Below are 21,372 nucleotides of genomic sequence, written 5' to 3'. Positions count from 1 at the left end.
CCGCAAGAAAGTGTGGTGAATTCCATTACCAACTGAAAGCCAACGACGGACAAGAGATCAACAGCAACAACAACAATGGCAACGCGTACTCATTACATTATCGCGGGCAACGCAAGGCAAGGCAAGGCCAAAAAATCGAGTGAAGTAACAGAAAAACGTTAGCAAGAAATATGAGGATTCACTCACGGCTGCAAAAGCTTTCGTAAGAGCTTTCACGGCCTTCGTGTGTAATATTTCTTTACGATCTCTTTGTTTACCGAGCAACGTAATGTCTGCCAAGAAATTTTGTAAAGTGATCCTCTTATTTTGTCTTTTAAATAACGAGTCTCACTCGCTGAGCTCGACATTGAGTTATTTACATGAAGGATTTAGCAGATCGATTGACATGATTCGTAGCTTGCAGGTCTCCACTAAAGTAAAAGGAAAGCTCTGAAAATTTCAAATTTTTGGTTTCACAATTTGTATGCCGATAAACGCTTTAAAGTCTAGCAAATGTAGACTAGTCTCACTATTTAGCTGTATTGCTGGTGGATTTCGGGTTAGAAAAGTTCTTGATACAAGAGAGATACTTTCTTTGACGAAGAGATAGGGCTTAGGGAAGTCAAGGTTGTTTTTCAGCCACTGTCACAGAAGTGACAGAACGGGTTGCCTAAATAATTTGCATATGACTGTTGTAAAGAGATTTGCTACATAATTTTGAAACTTCATCTAGTCCCTCGAACTGCGAAGCTCCTAGACCTATCTAAGACAAGTACCAGGTAAGTCCAAACAGAATAGATGTTCCAGCAACTCTCTTCCCTGTACTTTTTGTATGTGTCATCGATACTAATGCCCATCCGGCTCGCATATGATGCCAGTAAATTGAGATCCGTCACTAGGCCAACAACCATTCTGCCTAGTGATAGTCTTGACGATGAAATGCATGTCCTTAAGTTATTCCGAATCACCGTGATCCGTCTGTCTTGCCTTCTAGCTCTGTGCCGTAGATTCAATTCATGAGTCATACATTTTATATTTCAGGGTCTATTTTGGATAAGTAGGAGTTTAGCCTGCTAGAATACTCTTGATTCTAACGCAACACGAGCTCTTGTTCTGCAATAGGTGGTGTTTAGACTCTAAGTACCGCAGTCACTGGGAGGAAGTCAATGCAGGTGTTCAACGTGTATGACGTTTAATGCCTGTCGAATATTGGTCGCATTCGAAATTTGATCGGCATGATGTTCCAATTCGTCAAAGTGTTGGAGGAATGTTTTCCAGATGTTCCGAGGAGAAGGCTCCGCTTCTAGCAGATGACTGCAGGGATGGTTTCTGCGAAAACACCAGAGCAGAAATTGCTTGAGGAGAAGTGTGTTTTGCTTCTTTACAGGGATCATGTGGGCCTCACTATGTAAATGCCCGATGGGAAACATAATGTTATAGCCCAGAGTGCAATGATCTGTCCGGTCTGTACCTTCTCCATCGGCATCCTGCTGCATCCAGGCGACCATATTGGGTTGACTTAGTTTATGACCGTCTGGACTGGGGCTTGTTACAACAATAACGGTTGTGAGCGGAGTGAAAGAGGGCAGACTGTCGAACTTGACACCTAAAATTTAGGTTGAGTAACTTTTCAGGTGCAGCGCTTTCAGTGGTTCTTAGTCTGCCGTTATGCAGAGAACAGCGGCCTATTCTGTAACTCGATCCGAAAAAAAGGTTGCTCGAATTCGAATTATTTATATTCTGTAACTCGATTTTCGCATTTTCAAGCCAATTTTCGAATAAAATATTCTTTAGCTTTTGAGTTGTAGAAATCAAAACCGAAAATTGGACGTATTTATTCTGGCACAGGATGGCACAACTTTTGCATAATTTTAAAGTATATCCGAATTTCGAATAGAATACATTTTCGAATCGAGATATAGAATAGAGCCCCAGCAATCCGCTCCATTGCTGGTTCGCTTTAACGATTTTCTGTATATTTTGCTGGAAGCGGTCCACCACTACAGGCATCGTGAAGCAAAATTGGCATAACATATTTGAAACAAATTAATTTTTATTGCAAATAATCATATTTTCTAAATAAAGTTTGAATCATTGCTTTTTTTTTTTTATTTGTAAAAAAAGTGCAAAATGTGTCATGATAATCAAACACGTTGAAATGCTTACAAAATGCCTTATGTATACATGAAAAGCACTCCTCATTTGTGTATGTATGAATAGGATAGTGCAAGAGAATTTACCAACAAATTACAAACAATAAAAGGATTAATAATTCGAGCAAGCAGCTACTTGTACTAAATACAACTAAAATTCCATTTCAAATTAATTAACAGACTAATCTCTATTTTATATGTCATATACAAAGCGAAACGATTATTTATGAACATAGAGCAAACGTTTAATATTTTGGCAACTCTGAATAGCGCGGTGGGGTTGTCCATAAGACGCTTGAATTGCGTTTCAAATGATGCGAGCTAATATCGGGGAAGATCGAACGCAAATCCGGTGACATCGGTTGCACCGAAAAGAAGCTATCAATTATTTTCGTAGGCCAGTATTGCTGCATACGAATTGCAGCGCCACGTACGTGACCTGTTAACAAAACAAAGATAAATGCATATTATAAAAGTGAAATTTTTGTTATTGTTTTAAATATACTTCGGCTCCAAGTTGGTGGCGGTGGTCGCTTATAAGAAGTCTTGTCCTCTTCATCTGTTGAATCATCTTCATGCAACATTTCGAAAGTGTACTTCGATTGATGTTTCGGTGGTGGTGGCAACATTTTTGCCGCAGCAGCACGAGCATTCTGTTGCTGCTTCATTTGTTGCAACAACTCACGTTCTTGTTCGGCCTTTGCTTTGGCTGCCTTCAATTTAGCGGCATCTTCTTGCTGTCGCAGGTTACGCTGGATCTCCTCGAGTGCTTGCTTCTTCTGTTCAGCCTCTTGCTGTTTTTTAAGTCGCTTTTCCTCGCGCTCCTTCACTAATTTCGCTGCGCGTTCAGCACGTTCCCGTTCTTTAGCTTCTCGTTGTTGTGCGGCGATGAGATGCTTCTGTTCTCGTTGCTTCTTGCGCTCCTCGGCTAAGTTATGCAAACCTTTCCGAAAATCTTCTGCGCTATTTTCGCGTGATAAAGTTTTTGAAGTAGTTGCACTGGCAGTGGCTTTAACACCAGCAATACCTTTTGGATGCGGCATAACTTTTGACGCACTATTTGGCACTTTCTTTACTTTTGCTAACGACCCTGTGAGATTAGAAGATTGTGTTGGAGTGAGGAACCGTCCTAGTGTAGGTGCGGATGCAAGCTTTCCAAATGTTGGCGTGTTTATACTTGACTGGAAATATTATATAACAATATATATAAGAAAGGAAACAATTGTTTTCAACTCTCATTTACCGGTGCTGTGTTTTCCTTAGTTCGTTTCGGACGACCAGAACTGGTTACCTCTGTAGTATGTGCAGCTATAGCAGCATTTTCGAAAGCTTCAACCTTTTTCTTCACCGGACTTTGCACAAGGGGACTAAAACCAATGCATTTGTAAGAATTATGTCTTAATAAGAAGTCCGTATATACTTACTTAAATAGTTCATTTGTACGAGTGGGCATTTTGAAAATCTTAGCTGACCCTAATTTTGTAGAAGCTGGACCAGGTTTTGGCAGAGTTGCTAATTTACCCTTTGGCTTTTCTGGTTCAAATGACTCATCCTCGGTTATTAGGCTGTCCTGTTGGGGTTGTGTGGTGTCTTTTGCAGTCTCCATCGAATGACGGGACGAGACAGTCGAATTGTTTGCTTTGTCATTGACGGGCACATTGTATGTTGTGTCGCCCACCGAAGTGACCGCTCCGCCTGACTTTTTGTTTATTGTAACAGTCATATTGGCATTTTGACCGTCCATAACAAAAGTGGCCTGTGCAGCATCCACTTGGAACGTGGTTTGTGCTGCATTTGCACAAAATGTAGCATCATTTATGACAGCCCCTGTTACTACTGTCAAATTACCAGACTTTTCAGGTTGTGCAGAATTATTTCTAGTCTCATTCATTCCTGCAGCGGCAGCAACTTCTGGTGGCACTAGTGAAACTCGCGTGGGCGGTGTGCTAACAGCTTCATTTGAAATTGGGTGATCCACCGCATCTTCATAAACAGATCCACCAGACGCACGGGTTTGTTTACGTGTTTTACGGGTAGTTTCGGTTGCATCAATATCGCTAAATCTTTCAACTTTTATAGGTTTGGGCACAGCATCCTTTTTCTTGCGACGTTTGGTATTAGCGGTAGTATTAACTGAAAGAGTCGTGGAAGCCAGTGTCGAATCGTCGCTACCAGGTTCAGACTTTATAGGAATCTAGATAATTACTAATGTTTAGTTAATGATTATTGAATTTTTTAAAGCCTACCTTTGGCAATGGAACAGTTTGTTGCGCACTAACTGACGATTCCAGTGCTGTAGAAGGTGTCGAAAGCTCGGTGTTTGCTTTGTCATTAGCAACTCCAATACTACTCTTTTCACGTTTAATTTTGATGCGTAGGCCACGAGTCTTACCGTCCTCCGTAGAATTGCCTACCATTTAAAAAGAGATACATTTTTAATAAAAATTAATTAAAGAAAATTATTATATATACTTTGGGAATTCTTATCTGTGGCTTCATCGTCTGAATTCAGCTCCACCACCGAGGGAGCTTTTGTTGGAATAGCTATTACTGAATTTTCAGATGTGATGCTAGCAGTTGATTTAGATGCATCACTGTTGCTCTGAATTGTGTTATCATCAACTTCGTGCATTTGTGAGGGACGTTGTTCATGCTCCAACTTCACCTTGAGGTTTTTACTGGGACGACGCATTTTACTATTAAGTTTTGGTTCTTTCAGGTTCTTTTCTGATTTCAATTTTGCTGCACGTTGTGGTCTTGAGAATGACGTTTCATTATTAGCAGGGATTTGTGTTAAATCACTCTGCGCAGTAATAGGCGCTGGAGGAGGTGGCATCAATTTTTCCTCTAATTGTTCTTTGTTTTGAACCTTTGCACTCCTTGGTGCAGGTGTTGGATTTAAATCAGGAGTCGGTGGGACGTGATCAATATCAATTTGCTCAGCTGCCATGGTATCGGCTGTAGCAAGAAGTTTAGAGTTACTCGTTCGCGCTGACAGACGAGGAGAATTTTTTTCAGGAATGGCCTCATCTGTTTTTGAAAATTTTTAAAGCATAAAAATGTTACAATAAAAGAATTTAACTTTTTGTACTCACTGTCGCTTTCCGTCAAATCTGACAAGCGTTTAATTCGTTTCTTTTTTTGTTGAGGGGTGACGTTAGGCAACTGACCCAACGTAATTGGTTCAAGAATTGCAGTTTTTTGACCACTAAGCTGATCGCGCAAGTCTTTAATAAATTTCTTTAAAAGAAATTGAACAAAATTATAAAATACAAAACGCTAAATCTGAAAGCAATTTTTACCTCTTTAAGCTCCTTTAGTTCATTGCAATATTCGTCACTCGTCTCAATTATTTTCAATAATCCCTCCATTTTGTGTCTTTGTCCGGCAAAGTAGTTAACTTCGAACTGAACAAATAGAATTTTAATAAAATCCTTTATTTCCTATATATATTCACTAAAATCAAATAATTTTCACAATAGTAAACTATACCAAATTGACATCAACATCTGCCACAATGACTCCAAATACACATTTTCAAATCCGTTAACAGACGCCCGCTATGGAATCTAAAAGACAGTACTGCCAACTTTTTATATGAAGCGACATCTACAGTGAAATGCTTTTAACCCCCAACGTGCAACGATATAAATATTTAAAAGTTGAAATTAAAAATATTAATTATTTACTAAAACGTTTTAGCAACATAAATGGTTTATTAATATTTTCTGAAGTTAAAAATATTTTCTGTTATAAGCAAAATTATTATTGTGTCCATACATTTCTAAAAATAATCTTATTGCTGTCGTTTTTATTCATATGTGCCCTAACAGAACATATTAGCAGAAACAGCTGACGTTTTCTTCTCAAACGACAATAAAAAACGAAATTATTTATTGTTTCACAGTATTTATTGCATTTATTACAGAAAATTAAGTCGTTCATTGACCACGAAATATAAAATCAAAACTCAATATGCAAAGATAAAAAAGTATCGAGGAGAAAACAGAAACAAGTTCTCAACGCATTTTAGTAATAAATTCTAGTCAGCGCTAAGCGGAACCCGGAGCTACTTTGCATTAATATACATTAATAGATTTTACCTAAATTAACCTAGTCCAGTTATGAATTATGCGTGGAGCTATTTTTTCGTGCTAATATGGTTGGCTTATTTGATATCATCTGGCGTTCTGCTTTTCTCGCGAGGTTTTCTTCTTTCACGTGTATCCAAAACGGATATTAGCTCATGTCAACGCCTATCTTTAAATGAAAGTGATGTAAGTCAATTATTTATTGTATTAATAATGAAAAATTATTGCATATATTTTTAATTTGCAGGAATATTTCTTAAGTGAGGAAATTGTGCAAGAGATATTCAAGGATGTAAACGCTACTGCAAATTTGTGTCTGCCGCAAAAGTCTAAAGTGATTATTTTGCTCATTGATGCACTAAAATATGATTTTGGTGTCTATAAGGAGAATATTTCAAATCCACTTCCTTATGAAAATAAGCTGACAATAATGTACGATTTGATACAAAGTTCGCCCGAAAATGCACACCTAATGCAATTTAAAGCCGATCCACCAACAACCACTTTACAGCGCCTTAAAGGTCTTACAACCGGCAGTTTACCCACCTTTGTTGACATGGGTTCGAACTTCGCTTCACCCGAAATCAACGAAGACAATATTATTGATCAGTTGGTCAGACATAATCTGCCCATAGTATTTTTGGGTGATAGCACATGGACAGATCTATATCCTAGACGTTTTAGGCGTGCTTATTCCTATCCCAGCTTCGACATATTCGATTTGGATACAGTCGACAACAAAATTGAACAGTTATTGCCAAAAGAACTTGCAAAGGATGACTGGCAGGTACTTATTGCTCACTTTCTTGGCGTTGATCACTGTGGCCACAAACACGGACCTTTACATGCCGAGATGGCCCGTAAACTCAATGAAATGAACGAAGTCATAAAGTAGGTCTTATATATATTTATTTCATAGTTGTTTATAGGTATAACAATTACTTGGTTTTATTTTTTAGATCAGTTATAGCAAAAATGGATGGTGATACGACTTTGCTTGTGATGGGAGATCATGGCATGACGGCATCTGGCGATCATGGAGGCGAAACCGATGATGAAACAAATGCATTGTTATTTGCCTATACTAAAGGCAACAAATTCGTCGGCAGCGAATTCGGTTCTGATAACACAACTATGCAGCAAGTAAGCTTATGATCACCAAAGCCAGAGATAAACTCATCAACGTATTTATAACAATCGTCCTTATCGAAATGTAGCAATGCGTAAAATTTCTTATCAGTCCAAAATGTACATATTTATTTTAAAAATCATATCTACATATTTTAATTTACGAAGGCAGAGATAATATGAAATTGCTATCAAGTTGTGCCTTCTTAAACAATTAAATTTACCTTGATTCTGTCATTTATTATCAAAATGATAACAGATATTAGCCAAAATCAAAGCAAATATAGAAAAAGKTTTTTTTTTTTTTTAAAGAAAATCCAATTCATGCATTGAAAATTTTCAAATTTTCCTTTCCTTTGATTCGTATTGGTTTTGCGCCATTTAATAAGTGCCCATTATTATGTACAATTTAAAATTATATAATCTTCTGTCTTTCAGATTGACCTCGTCCCCACTTTGGCCACTATACTGGGTGTCCCCATATCCTACTCAAATTTGGGCTTAATCAATTTCAACATCGTACCTGATATTAAAGTGCCGTACATGAACAAATTCCAAACACTTTTACTTCACGCCTGGCAAAATGCACAACAGATGTATAAGTACTTCTTCAATTATGCTTTGGAGAACAAGCGTACATTCAGCGTTGACGAATTGGAGAATATGCATAACGAATATGTCTTATTCACTCATCGCGTCAAGACGGTCTACAATGAAGCGGGCTTCAAATCATTTATTGGTGATCTAAATGCTAATATGCGACTAATTCTTAACACGTGCCGTGAAATTTGGGTGAAATTCGATGCTGTGCAAATGTCCCAGGGACTCTTGTTTACACTGCTGCCAATATTCTTTTCATTTCTGGTAGTCAACAACTTAAATGCCATAGAGCTCTACCGTATATTCACACCGAAGGGAGTTACATTTACGTATCTCTTAAATATTGCGGCTGGTTTCTTTGGGTATCGCTACTTCAAAAACTTCTCTTTCAAATCGGAGGACCACGGCGTGATATTCTTTACCAACATCGTCAGCGCATTTATTTTAATTTTCCATGCTCTGCAAAATTGGCGTACAATTGCCAACAATTGGTCGTCGGTGAAGCGTTTCGGCAATATGCCAACTCGAACTATTTTCATAATCGCCGTCAGTGTGTTCTTCTCCAACAGCTTTATCATACAGGAACCGAAAATATTGTCATATCTACTGGTAGGATCCATTCTACTGCTGGCGTATGAAATCATTCAGAAATGTGTGCGTCTTGAACTGAATAAGCGCTTCAAATGGTCGCAATTTTTACGTTCCACCATCGCGCAATTGCTACTGTTCAGCGTACTGGCTATTATTATCGTTCGTTACACGTACACGCTCTTCCGTTGCAGAGAGGAACAAGGCAACTGCGTAGATTTTTCAGGCAACTCTGACGGTTTCTCGATAAAACGTCCCGCAACCGCCAAGACCTACATTTTAGCGGTGGTCATTATAGTGCTGTACACAACGCTCTCCCGTCTCTATCTAAGGCACAGCGGTAGCTTAACCGGCGGTTCGCCCAATGTATGGCTGGCACGCTATGGTCCTACAATAGCTTCGATTTGTGCTGGCGGGCATTTGTTGCTTGCTCATAGTGCCGTGAAAAATGTGAAGCGCACGCACATCGATGCCATGGCGCTGGTAATTTACGGCCTCATGCTTGTGCAGATAATTGTGCTGTGCGTTTCGCCATTGCTGACTTTCTACGTGCTGCCAAACTTTAGCACACCTATTCAAATTAGGCCGTGGGACAACGTCATACCGCAGATATTCAAGAAGATCAAGCGCATGTATGACGATGCCGAGGCTCGTGTAAACCAGATGGATGCAATGGTTTATGGGCTGACTACCGTATACTCCTCAGCCACTATCGTGTTTGGACTGTTTCTCAGTATGATGCTGATTGTACTACTCGAACCGCGTGCCACAATCGGTATGGTCGCGTGTATAGCGATTTCGGTTGTCATCATTTTGGTTCACTCCACATTGCGCTTTCGAACAGCTGTGAATCTAGGTAAGAACACTGAAATTTACTATTTAATACTTGTTTTTATCTCAGCTGATATCTAATTGTTTACGTTAGCAAATTGCATACAGCCAACATTTACGGGTATAGTCAGTTGGTTTTTATTGGCACATTTCTGCTTTTTCGCCACGTCCCATCAAACCACCCTCTCGCAGATAGATTGGCGCGCTGCTTTCGTTGGTCGTACCAGTGGTCTTGGGAATTCGCATCTAATTTCTGGAGTATTAGTTATATTGAACACATTCTGTGGACAAGTCTTCTTTTTTTGCATGTACAATATGCTCAGTTTGTTAACATTCTCACTTTGCGCGCTTCATCCGAAATTCATAAAAGGTACAACCTCTGCAAACACAAATGCAAATGGGACGGCCGCCACATCAACGGTCGAAGGAATTGGCTTGGACATGATGCGTGGCGAATTTCTGCTGTATGAAAATGAAGCCACCTTCCTTGCCAGTTCGTTCAAACTCGCAGTTCAGTTTTTAATACTACAAGGAATTAAGGTAAACTGTCTTAAAATTTGTCTTACTTAGATTTCTAATTAATTTCGTGCATACAATTGGTTGCAGGTGTTTTGTGCCATGCTGGCTTGCACCATTCACTGTCGTCATCTGATGGTGTGGAAGATCTTTGCACCGCGCTTCATTTACGAGGGCATTGGCACTTTTGTGAGCCTGACGGCTCTAGTTGTTGGATATTTCGTTATTCTGCGCATTAATCGCGCTTTGGAGCGTTTAATTTTCAAGGCGAACAACTTGAAATTAGATTAAAATGATTTCTTTTACAGTTGTAATATTATTGTAGATACTCGTTTTATGATTTTACCTGCCTTAGGTCCCAGCGACTTTGGCAGGCATTATATGTGTTTTTGTGTTTGTATACTTTACAATAGTATTGATATTTTGTATTAAACTAATTTATTAGAAAGAAACCTACGTTACTGCATTTGATATTTTAAATAAAAAGCGGAAAATTTGAAATGTTCCCAAATTATTTCCCAAATCAATTAAGTCGAATTTAGAACAAGAAAAAACTTTACTTCGGTTGCACCAGAACTATATTATTCCTCAGAAACAAAAAAAAAGTTTTAGTACAAAAACTTGATTTTGATCGTTCAGTTTGTATGTTAGCTATACGGTACAGTGGTCCGATGTCGATTGCTTCGACAAATAAGCGGGGTCTCGAGGAAAAAAAACGTTTGCAAAATTTTCGATCGATATCTCAAAACCGGTCTGGTTCACGTATATACAGACAAACAGACGAGCGTGGCTAAATCGACTCAGCTCATCGTGTTGATCATATATATTATATATACTTATATACATAATTCATAGCGTCTCGGACGTTTCCTTCGGAGTGTTGCAAACTTCGTGACAAACTTTATATGCGCTGTTCCGAATATAATCGACACGATTTTTCTAATATCGACGCTTAACGACCATTGTAAAAAATATCGAACAATAAAATACAAACTTGACTAGTCCACAACTAACCGGTTTTCAGTATTAAAACATTAGCTTTTATCCTCCTACGTGACTTCGGAGTTCAGTCCGTACTTTAGAATATATTAAACAATTTACAGTATATATCAAGTACAAAAATACATTAAGGGTATAAATGAATATCGATTACTAGAAAACTACACAATAAAGTAAATAGTCAAATTAGTTAACGGGATTAATGTATGAGAATATAAGAAGTTATTCGAAAAAATAAAATCGTATAATCCACAGCTGGATATTTATACTGCGACTGCATATTATAATAACACAGTCATATTTTATACTGGAAACATAGGTTCATGCAAATTATTATTTATACAAAAAATCCTTGCGCGTAATAATACCAACAACACGATTTTCACGATCAATMACAATCATATGACGCAAGCCCAGCGCCCGGAACTTCTTAAATATCTTTGATGCTGAATCACACTAAAACATGCGTAAATTAATATCTTTTAACCTAATCAAATTATAGAAAACTTACTTGACTAACGCGCACTGGCGACGGATTCATAAAAATCTCCAAATTCACAGTGTAATTTTCTTTTTCATTTGGCAAGCGCACGCTCTGGAATATGAGGGTCAAAATATTTAGATTATTTGCGCGTTTGTAAAGTTAAATTGGTTTACTTACGTCAATTGACGGATAACGTGGGTAAACGTTCCTGAAGGTTTGTATTGAAACTTCTTTCTCCCAAAAGTTTTTCTTTTCTTCGTAAAATGAATTGAGCAGAATCACAATCAGTTGTGAGCGCAAAACAATGCCGCAAACTCGACCATTTGCTCGATTATTCTGAACAGCAGAACATAAGGACATATAATTTAAAATATAAAAGTCAAATTTGCATTTTACTAACACCCTTCACATCCTCCACTACTGGGAAACCGTTATGTTTACAACGCCGCAGTACTTTATATATGTACTTGGCACTGTCACATTTCTTAATGCAGACAACAGGCGTACTCATTAATTCTGAAGCTTTGAGCCCTTTATACTTCGGTAGAAGCTCCCATGGCAATAGCGGCACACAGCTCATTTTGATTTGAATGTCGTAGATGCCCTACAAATTTGCAATTTTCCGTATTATAGTTAAATGTAGGCAATAAAATTTTACTTTAAAATATTTGTAAAATTAAAAAATAGCTCACCTCAGTAAAGTAATCTCCGACCCACTTTGCACTAATTAGTGTCACAATCAGGGGGAAGAAAAATGATGTCTCCACACCGGTTGTCTCCATGAGTATGACTGAAAGACTAATAGTCATACGCAGCACTCCACCTAAATTGGCCGCTGCGCCGATGAGGGCATATTTACCTGGACTCAAAAATGTCTAAAGAAGAAAGTATGAGTAAGATAGCATTTACGATTATCTTCACTCTTTTCAATTACCGCTTCAGGGAAAATATAGAAAATGATCATGGCCACTAAACGGCCCCAAGCGGCTCCTACTAACCCCGTTGGTATAAATATGCCAAGAGATACATTTAGACCAAAAGTAACGCAAGCCAGAAAGTAGTAAACTAATGTGAATACCGTCAGTGTTAATATTTTGTGCGAGCCTATAAGAAAACGAAAAAAAAGTTGAACATGATATGGATTACAGGAAAATCAGTCAGAAGTCAATTATTGTATACATTTCTGTACCTGGTGGATCATGAAAGAGTGAACGTACAGTCGCCTCCGGTGTTTGAAACCAAAGTGCTGCGACTGCGTTGTATTCATTATCCTCACAAAAGAGCTGCAAATGTTATGGGATCATTTTTAGATAAGCTAAAATGCTATATATATTATATTTAAATTGATTCCTACTTGTACTGGATAATCGGTTGGGTCATTTCCGAGTGGGCGACAGTCATTTATGAAAAAAATCATAGCACATGCCAACGTCACACCGATCACTGCCACAAGTGCTGCTTCTAGAATTCGTGCAAATTTGAACTTAATGAAACGTGAACGAAATCGGTTGATATGCGTATTATATGAGTTCCACATGGCACCCAAGAGACCACCAGTTACGCCGAATAACATAAATATAGGTAACTCGAAATATTCAAATGTTAGGGGTTGCTCGAATTTGCCCAAATTAAATAGGCCCGTAAAAGTAAAATTATTCAAACCATGATATGCTGATAGGACAATGTTTAGCGTGAACGAACTTATAATTGATGCGACCAGGGTTCGCCAAATAAGATTTTGGTTCCAGAAACTAGCTGCCTCCTCCAACGAGAATAACATTCCGCCGATTGGAGAGCCGAAAGCAGCAGCAACACCAGCAGCAGCTCCACCCAATACAAAATCTCGTTTCTCATGATCATCACGAAAAGCTCGAAAAATTCGAAAATCCTTAACAAATGTTGTACTTTTTCCTTGCGATATACCCGCCGCAACTACGGCGCCGGCGTGAGCCATTGGACCTTCCTGTTCATTTTGAAACCATATTAATAGTAAGCATTTTATATAAATTACATGAAAATCACCTTTCCTCCCACCAGTCCGCCTACTACCGCGGTTACCACACCTACCGCTTTTACAGCCAGTGTTTTTATACGAACAATTCGAGGAATTTTAACACCGTTGAGATAGCTTTTTACTTGAGGCATTCCACTACCAGCAGTTATTGGCTCCACATAAGTTACTAACGCTGCACCCAATACCACTGGTATAATGCTCATTGCCATCCAATAGATATACGGTATAACCAAATTTCCTCCGGGGTTGATATTAGCAGCAACGTTGTTGTCAACAGCTAGAAATAAAATCATTGCGTTATACATTTATTTCATGTCCGTTATTCGTAAAAAAAATATTAAAACCGTATTTTCCGAATTTATTGTTTGAAAAGTTAGAATTTTGCATTTACATATACATACACATAAGTACTTCGGATAAATAAAGTATAAAGACTTTACGCATTTAGAAATTATTGTTCGTACAGTTTTTGAGAAACGTGTATTTTACTGCAGACAACTCTTCAATGGGAATGTCAATTACGCAGGCGATTAGCGCGGTCACAACACCAATTTGTATAAATATTATCCAACGCAGAATATCTTTTCGAATGTTAAAACGCGCATTGTCGGAGAATTTTTGATCTTCCTTGAATAGTACGTTATCACATACATCATAATCCAAACTCTGTCAATTTATTGAGAAATTTATATTTTTAAAAGAAACTGTAGCAAAAATAAGCATTAATACGAACCTCGTAGACATCATCTTTAAGCGCAGTGGTGTTTAGAGTGTTTGTACGCGAACGAATATAAAAAGTTGGTTCTGTGTGTGTTCCATTGGCTCTTCCTTCATGGGCCTCTAAGTTATGTGTTGATCTCAGACTATTATTTTCCGACGGTATGGAAATAGTGTTTGTATCGGCACCTGGTGGCTCCTGACCGCCTCGATGTGACTATTTTAAACAACGAAGATTAGTGTTTGTAGAATAAGCGTTGAATATGGTAATAAGGGGAGATAATGACTCATTGTGGGTATAATACAAGACAACGAACTTATGGAAACATAACAAGCTAATTTTTGATTGTAAAATAAGCTTACCCCAGACGAAGTTGGCTCCGCACCTCTTGGATGTATTGCCAAAGGTTCATCGTCGTCGTCTTCGGTCTCTTGCTCCTGCATTTCTTTGTGTGCATCATCTTTTGACTTCCAAACTTTTGTAGGTTTACTTTTGTGTAAACTAATATCATCCTCGTCCTGGCTCGAATCGATATCAATCAGATGTTCTACGTCATCAGCCTTTTTCATTGTTAAGTTTTAATGAACGAGTTGCTTTATAACTAAAGTATAAGAATAACAAGTCTTTTAAAAAATCTTATCAACCAAAAATTTTGCTTACGCGCAGGGTTGCAATTTTAATGGCAAAATTATTTCACAGGTAGTCATTTTTGTGGCTTTCGCTAATGTTGTCTGTAGATTCTCTTCATATATGATGTTATATTAAAGCGGGCTAGAGCAATTTTCGACGGGAATTTATTGAATTTTCGTTTTTGAATAAAAAAAATATATGTTTTTTTTTTTTAATATTCAGAATGTATGAATAGTAATGTATGTATTGCTTGCGGAAACTTTCTGTAGGTGTCTGTACAGTCGTACGCAACTTTGTATAGCGTGTATAGTTTCTGTTATATATTAGCATATTTTAAAAAATGAAGAAAATGATAGTATGTAAAAAATAAAACGGGGAATACCAAAACTATGAAAAATATACAATTTTATTATCAATTCGTATTCTGTAAAGTGAAAATTGGTAATGCATATTTATGTAGAGCCAATCAAATTGAAAAATGTATTATAATGTTCTCCCACCTCATTGAAAAGTGAATTCGGTCATTCTGAAGCGAGTTCAGTTGAAATGAAAAGAATCTCTATATGATTCTATAGAGATTCCTTTTTTTTATACTCGTACTACGAATGACTAGCAGATCAATTTATCTATTGGTTATTTTTTTATTTTAATGTAAGAAGTAAAACTTCAAATTGTTGGTCGTAAAATATACATTTTTATTCTAGGCCATTTAAATAGGAATCAAGTTTCGCTTAGATTATGATTTTATTTTCTTTATATAAATTGTGGCGCCTCACATGGCGCTTACATTAAAAATAATAAATATTGAAATAATAACATTGTTATACAAAGAGTATGTAAATGCTCTTTGAAAATTTGATTAAAAACGTATGTATATAATAATAGAATAAATTAGTGTATACTCGCAGTAAAGAGGAACTATGTGTTTGTTATTAGAGACCTAAGTTTCTTCGCAGGATTTCGAAGATAATAAGTCTTCTTTGATTGCAACATTTTTCAGTTTTTTTTTTTTTGACTAGATTATAATTTAATCGTAACTTTTTAACGGGTATCCACCATTAAAAGTATCCACAGAGTTGATATTTATATTTTCGATTGCACAATATCCGTCGTCCCCCCTAATGTAACTGGTATAACTGAAAATAATTGAAATATAATATTTATTTGTTTTTATAAAAACCATGTCTATGTGAAGTAATTATTAATGTTATTTTCTTACATATTGGAAAAAAATTCCGAAAATGAGGGCAAAGTAGTTGAACCGGTGTTGCCAATGTTATCATTTTCCTTTCCTGCTATTATAATATCGTGGTAGTTATCATTTTCAATGTATGTAAAATCCGCGAAAGAAGCAGATGGTGGACGGGGGGTGAGGCTGCTTTCTTCCGTTGGGGCGATTTGAACATTACAATTGAGAGCATGTTCGTATGCAAATTCTTCGTTGCAGTAACCGATTGCTTCCGTCTCTGCAACACTTGTCTCCTCATCATTAAGTGATTTGTTGCTGTTGTTGTCATTACATTTTGGAGCAGATTCGTCAAAGCGCCAACCATCCCCATTAACTACATATCCCAGACGTTGTAAGTAGTCCGCAACGGTTTTTTCTGATAAACTAATTATTTCGGCAATTTTTTTTGTAGTAAAATGTGGATTTCTTTCGATTAACATTTTCACTTTATCACAATCTGCCACTCCAGGACGACCAGTACGTTGCCCATCCACACAACTTGTGTCGCCCTTTCGAAATTTTGAAAACCAAATTTGTACCACTCGCTCACTAACAGCATCATTGCCATACACCGCACAAATCTTCCTTTTCGTCTCGGTAGCTGTTTTATTTTTGCGGAAATAGAAAAGCATCAAACAACGTAAATACTCCTTCTTATTTTCCATATTTGAATGGCTTTGAATGACTGTAACTTAGCAATAAAAACTGTTTAATAATATTGGAGAACAATTGTGGCTGAGATGAAATACGCCAAGCAACTGATTTCCAAAAATTAAGATTTCCTCCTTGCTGGCTCGACGTTTCTCGATATCATTGTAATTAGTAAAAAAGCGAGATTACTTTTTTCTACCCTTATCTACATACATAATTCTGTCGGAGTTTATGTTTGGAGTTCACGAGCACGTACCTGCTTTTGTGTCTCTTTTTTAAATCATAAACAATACCCATGTGGTAAGATTGTGTAAAGCGCGACGGTAGAAGGGGTAGGTATATCGTTAGTCAGGCCAGCTGGCAGGGGCACAATTATGCATGTAAAAAACACCCTTGCGAGAGTGGAGAGCAGTTTTTTGTAGTTATGCATGAGGGTTCGTCTTGGGTGAAACTTGTGGAAACAACCCCGAATGACTTTAAATGATAAGCGGTGGTGACTTACACAGAATCCGCGAGTGTAGATGAGTATAAAAAATGCAAAACTCGCGATAATTAATTTCCTTTCAATATCTTCAAATAGAAATTGATTCGTGGAGGCTTCGAGTACATTCTAACTTGTGTGCATTCAAATGGAATCTTAATATGTACATACAAATAAAGTATGATAGACATCTTTTATGAATATAAAGAAAAGGACAAAAAGTGCAAATTTTCTTAGCAGAAACTCAGTATTATCATGACGACCATCGAATAATTTCTCAGCATGTATGAAATTGATAACAGTTTCTACTTCTAACTTTTCATTTTATTGAAATATAAGTCCATGTATTTGTACAGATATCACACAAACAAGTTGCTGATTATAACGTAAATAACTTCATTCTTAACTTAAACTTTTAATTCAGAACTGAAAGGTAGATATGATTATAACTGTGAGCTTAGTTATATTAGTGAATAAATATCGGGTCAAGGCTTAAAATGAATAGTTTAACTGAATATATATAGTATAATTAAGGTACTTACTAAATGATCTATACTTCAATTCAAGTACCACAAATATTTTTTTCCAAATAATATCCAAATTAGTTCCTAGACCTGCTAGTTAATACCAACATTTCTAATTATGATATTCAAATTCAGGATGCAAAAATTTAAATTTTGCTATTTCCAAGCAAAGCCAATTGTTATTAGTTTGATTATACGTTTGCAGTTCACGATGCAAACTCTGTAATGAGGAGGACAGTTGTAAAATAATTTCATCCGATTTAGTATTGCCAACAGACGTATTGAAATGTGTGGTGTCATTTGAATATTGTGTGGCATCTACGCCGGAACTGAATCCAGAGGAACCTGACAACCCAGAAGATGTGGGATGTACAGAGAGATCGATTGGCTGTATTTCGGCTAACAGTAGTTCATTCTTAATCATGCTACCCACGTGATTGCAGTTCAAATCATATGACCTGCCACCAAGATCTTGACCAGCATCGTAACTGCTCACATCACTCGGACATGGGGTTACAGCACTTAAAGTTGTAGCGCGACCGAGCAACGACTGATCGCTATTGTTAGCATAAAGTGGCACGTGCTCCTCAGGTTGGCTGAAAGCGAAGGGAGACATCTCTATTTGAGTTCGTTGATTTATTGTCATGCAATTCATACCGCTATTGCTTGCTTTGTTGTACGTGGACATTACTTCATAACCCGTTATGTGCTCGCTTGTGTCTATTGTTCCCTAGGGTAAAATGGCATATGTTTATTTCATAAGGAAAACAATGCCTTGTCGATACTCACTGAAATGTTATTTGGATGCAAACTGTCGGACGTATTAGCATCGTTTGCATCGATCTCTTGTGTTCTCTCTGTACTACTCATATTTGAAACGGTGTTTTGCTTGAGACTGTAATTGAGTGGCTGCTCATTATAGGCTTCCATTAGTGTTATATCCCGTGCTCTCTCAAAAGCAGGTGTAATGAGAAAGTGATCGATCACATTCCACTGTAAAAGGGAGAGTGAAAATGGCAATAGTTAATGTGAAATACTCCGAGATGCAAACAACAATAACAAAAAAAAAAAAAAAAAAAAAAAAAAAAAAAAAAAAAAAAAAAAAAAAAAAAAAAAAAAAAAAAAAAAAAAAAAATGTGAAAAATCAGCGTCAGTAACGAAGCGCAAGATATTTTAACGGTTTGTTGTGGTCTAAGTTTCTCTAATGAGAAGCATGGATTTTATTGCTGATATGTTCGTAACGGTTTCTTAATATTCTTTTGTCCTTGAATTAAATGAGATTGTTTTTATAAAAACAACTTTGCTATGCGATATTTAATATAAATATTTTTGCAGTAATCTACTATACAAATTAATGATTTTGCTTATATTTGTCAGTTGTATGATAAATAATAATAACACGGTTTATTACCTTATGCAAGATGCTCGAGTTTTTCTTCCTTTTCTGTTGTTGCTCGCTTTGATGTTGTTGTATACGATTTTGTTGTTGTTGCTGTAGCTGATGCCGTTGAAACGCGGCTTTAATTTTAAATAATTCTGATGTAGGTTGCACCGGGCAGGCCAATCGCTGTTCATTCCGCGACGAAGATGTACTACTTCCATTGGCGTTGGTATTACGACGACGTGTGGATTTACGATTGCGCAGAAATCGATCTCTCCTTTCTACCAAGGCATTCACTTTCATATCATATATTTTTCCCATTAAATCGGGATGACGCCTCTTAACAATTTGAAATAGTACAATAATTAGTAATTCAATTTTGCGCAAATAAATTTGTTCAGTTATTTTCGTATTGCTTTTTACCTTTATATGCATATGGAAATTGCCTGTGGATCGCACGCTACCACGATATACGCGATCTGGTGGGCAATTACAACATTTAACAGTTACATTTTCACCGTCTTGAGTCTGTATCTCAAACAACTCCCCGTTGAGTATGTAAGGAATATGAACATTGCGTGAGTTAGTATCAGGGACTATTCTTTTGTCAGAAGATATTGAAGTATCTAGAGATATTTTCTGCTTAGTTTGAGCAGAATTCCCCAAACACACTTTATTAGCCATTTCTAAAGCGATCCCATCGGTGGTCGGCAGATTTGCTAAATCGAGCGTGGGTTTATTTATTTCCATTTCAAGCCTACCATAAAACCGTAATACGTCCACACTATTGATATTAGAAAAATATCAATTCAGCGAGGATCCATCGACCCGCACCAAAGGAAATCTACTTACGGAATGATGTTTTGGCTATGCTCCATATTTCGTACTTTCTGACCTTGAGTTGTTGAGATTAATACACCTTATGCTCCAACAAATAAATCCATTTAAAAAAACAACTGTTACTATTTTGTTACTTTAGCACAAGCTAACTTTTTAAGACTGACATAAGTTGCATCCAAAAGATATCGTTACAGAAATGTTTTTGTTGGCATATATATGTTTTAACACCAGCAAGTTAAACTTAATTTCACTGATATTTTTCTGAATAAAAGCTAAAATATATAGAATAAGACCAATAAGAATTTAAAAATTACAATCGTTTTAGGAAGAAGTAAAATTATTTGAGGTAGCCACTTTATATGAAAACTAATGGGTTTATTCTGAGGAATTTTGGTGGATACTTTTTGTCTGAGATATTGTTGTTTATTTATTCTCACTTTTGACATTTAATACAAACAAGCAGAGAACGTACGTTCTCTGAATCAACCGAAACTTACTGAAACATGCGCTGTGCAAGTTTAAGTAAATTAGCACTTGTAAACAAAATACGAATAGTTTATTATTAAAAAAAATGGCCACAACAGATGAGAAGGTGGACGCTAAACCAAATATATTGATAACAGGTAAAGGCAGAAGAGTCAAGTCTATTATATATTTGAGTTTAAGAATCGCTAATTTACTGAGCTGATTTATTACAGGAACGCCAGGTGCGGGAAAGTCGTATCTTTGTGAAAGGTTATCCGATCAATTAAAATTAAAATGGTTGGATTGCTCTAAAATTGCTAAGGAACACAACTTTGTGGAAGAGTATGATGATGAGTACGATTGTCCCATTCTTGATGAAGACAAGGTATAAACGGAGTTACATATGTACGTATATGTACAAATTTACTTACATACATATGTATATTTACATTCCCTTCAGCTAATGGACTACTTGGAGCCATTTATGCAGCAAGGCGGAAATATAGTTGAATATCATGGATGCGACTTTTTCCCTGAACGATGGTTTGAAGCAGTTTTTGTAGTTACATGTTCCAATACTATACTTTTTGATCGTCTGAAGGAACGTGGATACAATGAAAAGAAATTAAAATCAAATCTTGAATGTGAAATTTTTGGAACAGTGCTAGAAGAGGCACGCGATTCATATAAACCAGATATTGTTGTTGAATTAAAAGGTGAGACCAAACTGGATGCTGAACAAAGTTTGAAATCCGTAAAAAGTTGGTACCGAGCATGGAAGCGAAAGTAAGGCATCATTGTACTTTCAAAATTATATCGGAAAGTGAATAGAATAGATTAAAAATCGCCAATACAAATGACGACGAGAATCAGTTGAAATATAGTTTTCATGCACATGAAGTAAATAAAGAATATTATTTTTGTATCTAGGCTATATGTGATACATAACTATTTTTCTATGTAGTTTTCAATTAGGTAAGGGATATCGCAGTTTCTATAATATGGTAAACAAGAGAAAGTAAAGTTCTCTTGGACAGTAATCAATGCCAATTGAGTGGGGATATCTTGTCC

The 21,372-nt window shown here is 36.8% G+C and overlaps 6 protein-coding genes across 8 annotated transcripts; 2 read left to right on the top strand and 4 right to left on the bottom strand.

Annotated features, from left to right (window-relative positions):
- Positions 1–2,059: 2,059 nt before the first annotated feature.
- On the bottom strand, positions 2,060–5,705 carry LOC108968736 (protein bassoon). Of its 3 annotated transcripts, XM_018932939.1 has the most exons (9): positions 5,625–5,705; positions 5,435–5,539; positions 5,228–5,372; positions 4,605–5,162; positions 4,379–4,542; positions 3,557–4,326; positions 3,376–3,499; positions 2,638–3,313; positions 2,060–2,571 (listed from the first exon to the last, which is right to left on the bottom strand). In XM_018932939.1, exons 2-9 carry the CDS (start codon positions 5,501–5,503, stop codon positions 2,378–2,380), a joined length of 2,700 nt encoding a protein of 899 aa, XP_018788484.1. In that variant the 5' UTR covers positions 5,504–5,539; positions 5,625–5,705; the 3' UTR covers positions 2,060–2,377. The 3 variants fall into 3 exon arrangements, with proteins under 3 accessions (XP_018788484.1, XP_018788482.1, XP_018788485.1); XM_018932937.1 differs by having other exon boundaries at positions 5,435–5,660; XM_018932940.1 differs by having other exon boundaries at positions 3,557–4,314; positions 5,435–5,660.
- A 270-nt stretch (positions 5,706–5,975) lies between these two features.
- LOC108968735 (GPI ethanolamine phosphate transferase 3) lies at positions 5,976–10,195 on the top strand. Its single transcript, XM_018932936.1, has 6 exons — positions 5,976–6,409; positions 6,471–7,114; positions 7,183–7,366; positions 7,790–9,395; positions 9,465–9,910; positions 9,977–10,195. The coding sequence occupies exons 1-6, from the start codon at positions 6,257–6,259 to the stop codon at positions 10,175–10,177; spliced, it is 3,234 nt and encodes a 1,077-aa protein (XP_018788481.1). The 5' UTR covers positions 5,976–6,256; the 3' UTR covers positions 10,178–10,195.
- Positions 10,196–10,925: 730 nt separating this feature from the next.
- LOC108968713 (H(+)/Cl(-) exchange transporter 7) lies at positions 10,926–14,778 on the bottom strand. The gene is made up of 13 exons (XM_018932895.1): positions 14,762–14,778; positions 14,464–14,702; positions 14,117–14,317; positions 13,848–14,049; positions 13,392–13,660; positions 12,724–13,332; positions 12,559–12,652; positions 12,304–12,473; positions 12,062–12,244; positions 11,770–11,973; positions 11,547–11,705; positions 11,397–11,480; positions 10,926–11,341 (listed from the first exon to the last, which is right to left on the bottom strand). The coding sequence occupies exons 2-13, from the start codon at positions 14,668–14,670 to the stop codon at positions 11,219–11,221; spliced, it is 2,505 nt and encodes an 834-aa protein (XP_018788440.1). The 5' UTR covers positions 14,671–14,702; positions 14,762–14,778; the 3' UTR covers positions 10,926–11,218.
- A 666-nt stretch (positions 14,779–15,444) lies between these two features.
- LOC108968715 lies at positions 15,445–16,757 on the bottom strand. The gene is made up of 2 exons (XM_018932897.1): positions 15,951–16,757; positions 15,445–15,867 (listed from the first exon to the last, which is right to left on the bottom strand). Exons 1-2 carry the CDS (start codon positions 16,622–16,624, stop codon positions 15,759–15,761), a joined length of 783 nt encoding a protein of 260 aa, XP_018788442.1. The 5' UTR covers positions 16,625–16,757; the 3' UTR covers positions 15,445–15,758.
- A 636-nt stretch (positions 16,758–17,393) lies between these two features.
- LOC108968714 lies at positions 17,394–20,123 on the bottom strand. The gene is made up of 5 exons (XM_018932896.1): positions 19,849–20,123; positions 19,420–19,780; positions 19,027–19,335; positions 18,405–18,608; positions 17,394–18,345 (listed from the first exon to the last, which is right to left on the bottom strand). Exons 1-5 carry the CDS (start codon positions 19,872–19,874, stop codon positions 17,728–17,730), a joined length of 1,518 nt encoding a protein of 505 aa, XP_018788441.1. The 5' UTR covers positions 19,875–20,123; the 3' UTR covers positions 17,394–17,727.
- A 187-nt stretch (positions 20,124–20,310) lies between these two features.
- Positions 20,311–21,254, top strand: LOC108968726 (adenylate kinase isoenzyme 6 homolog). The gene is made up of 3 exons (XM_018932910.1): positions 20,311–20,459; positions 20,535–20,686; positions 20,762–21,254. Exons 1-3 carry the CDS (start codon positions 20,408–20,410, stop codon positions 21,089–21,091), a joined length of 534 nt encoding a protein of 177 aa, XP_018788455.1. The 5' UTR covers positions 20,311–20,407; the 3' UTR covers positions 21,092–21,254.
- The last annotated feature ends 118 nt before the right edge of the window (positions 21,255–21,372 follow it).

This window comes from Bactrocera latifrons, unplaced genomic scaffold, assembly GCF_001853355.1.
Source record: "Bactrocera latifrons isolate USDA-ARS-PBARC rearing strain unplaced genomic scaffold, ASM185335v1 scaffold_227, whole genome shotgun sequence".
Lineage (NCBI taxonomy): Eukaryota > Metazoa > Arthropoda > Insecta > Diptera > Tephritidae > Bactrocera > Bactrocera latifrons.
The sequence above is the reverse complement of the archived record's forward strand: the minus strand, read 5'-3'. Positions and strand labels throughout refer to the sequence as shown.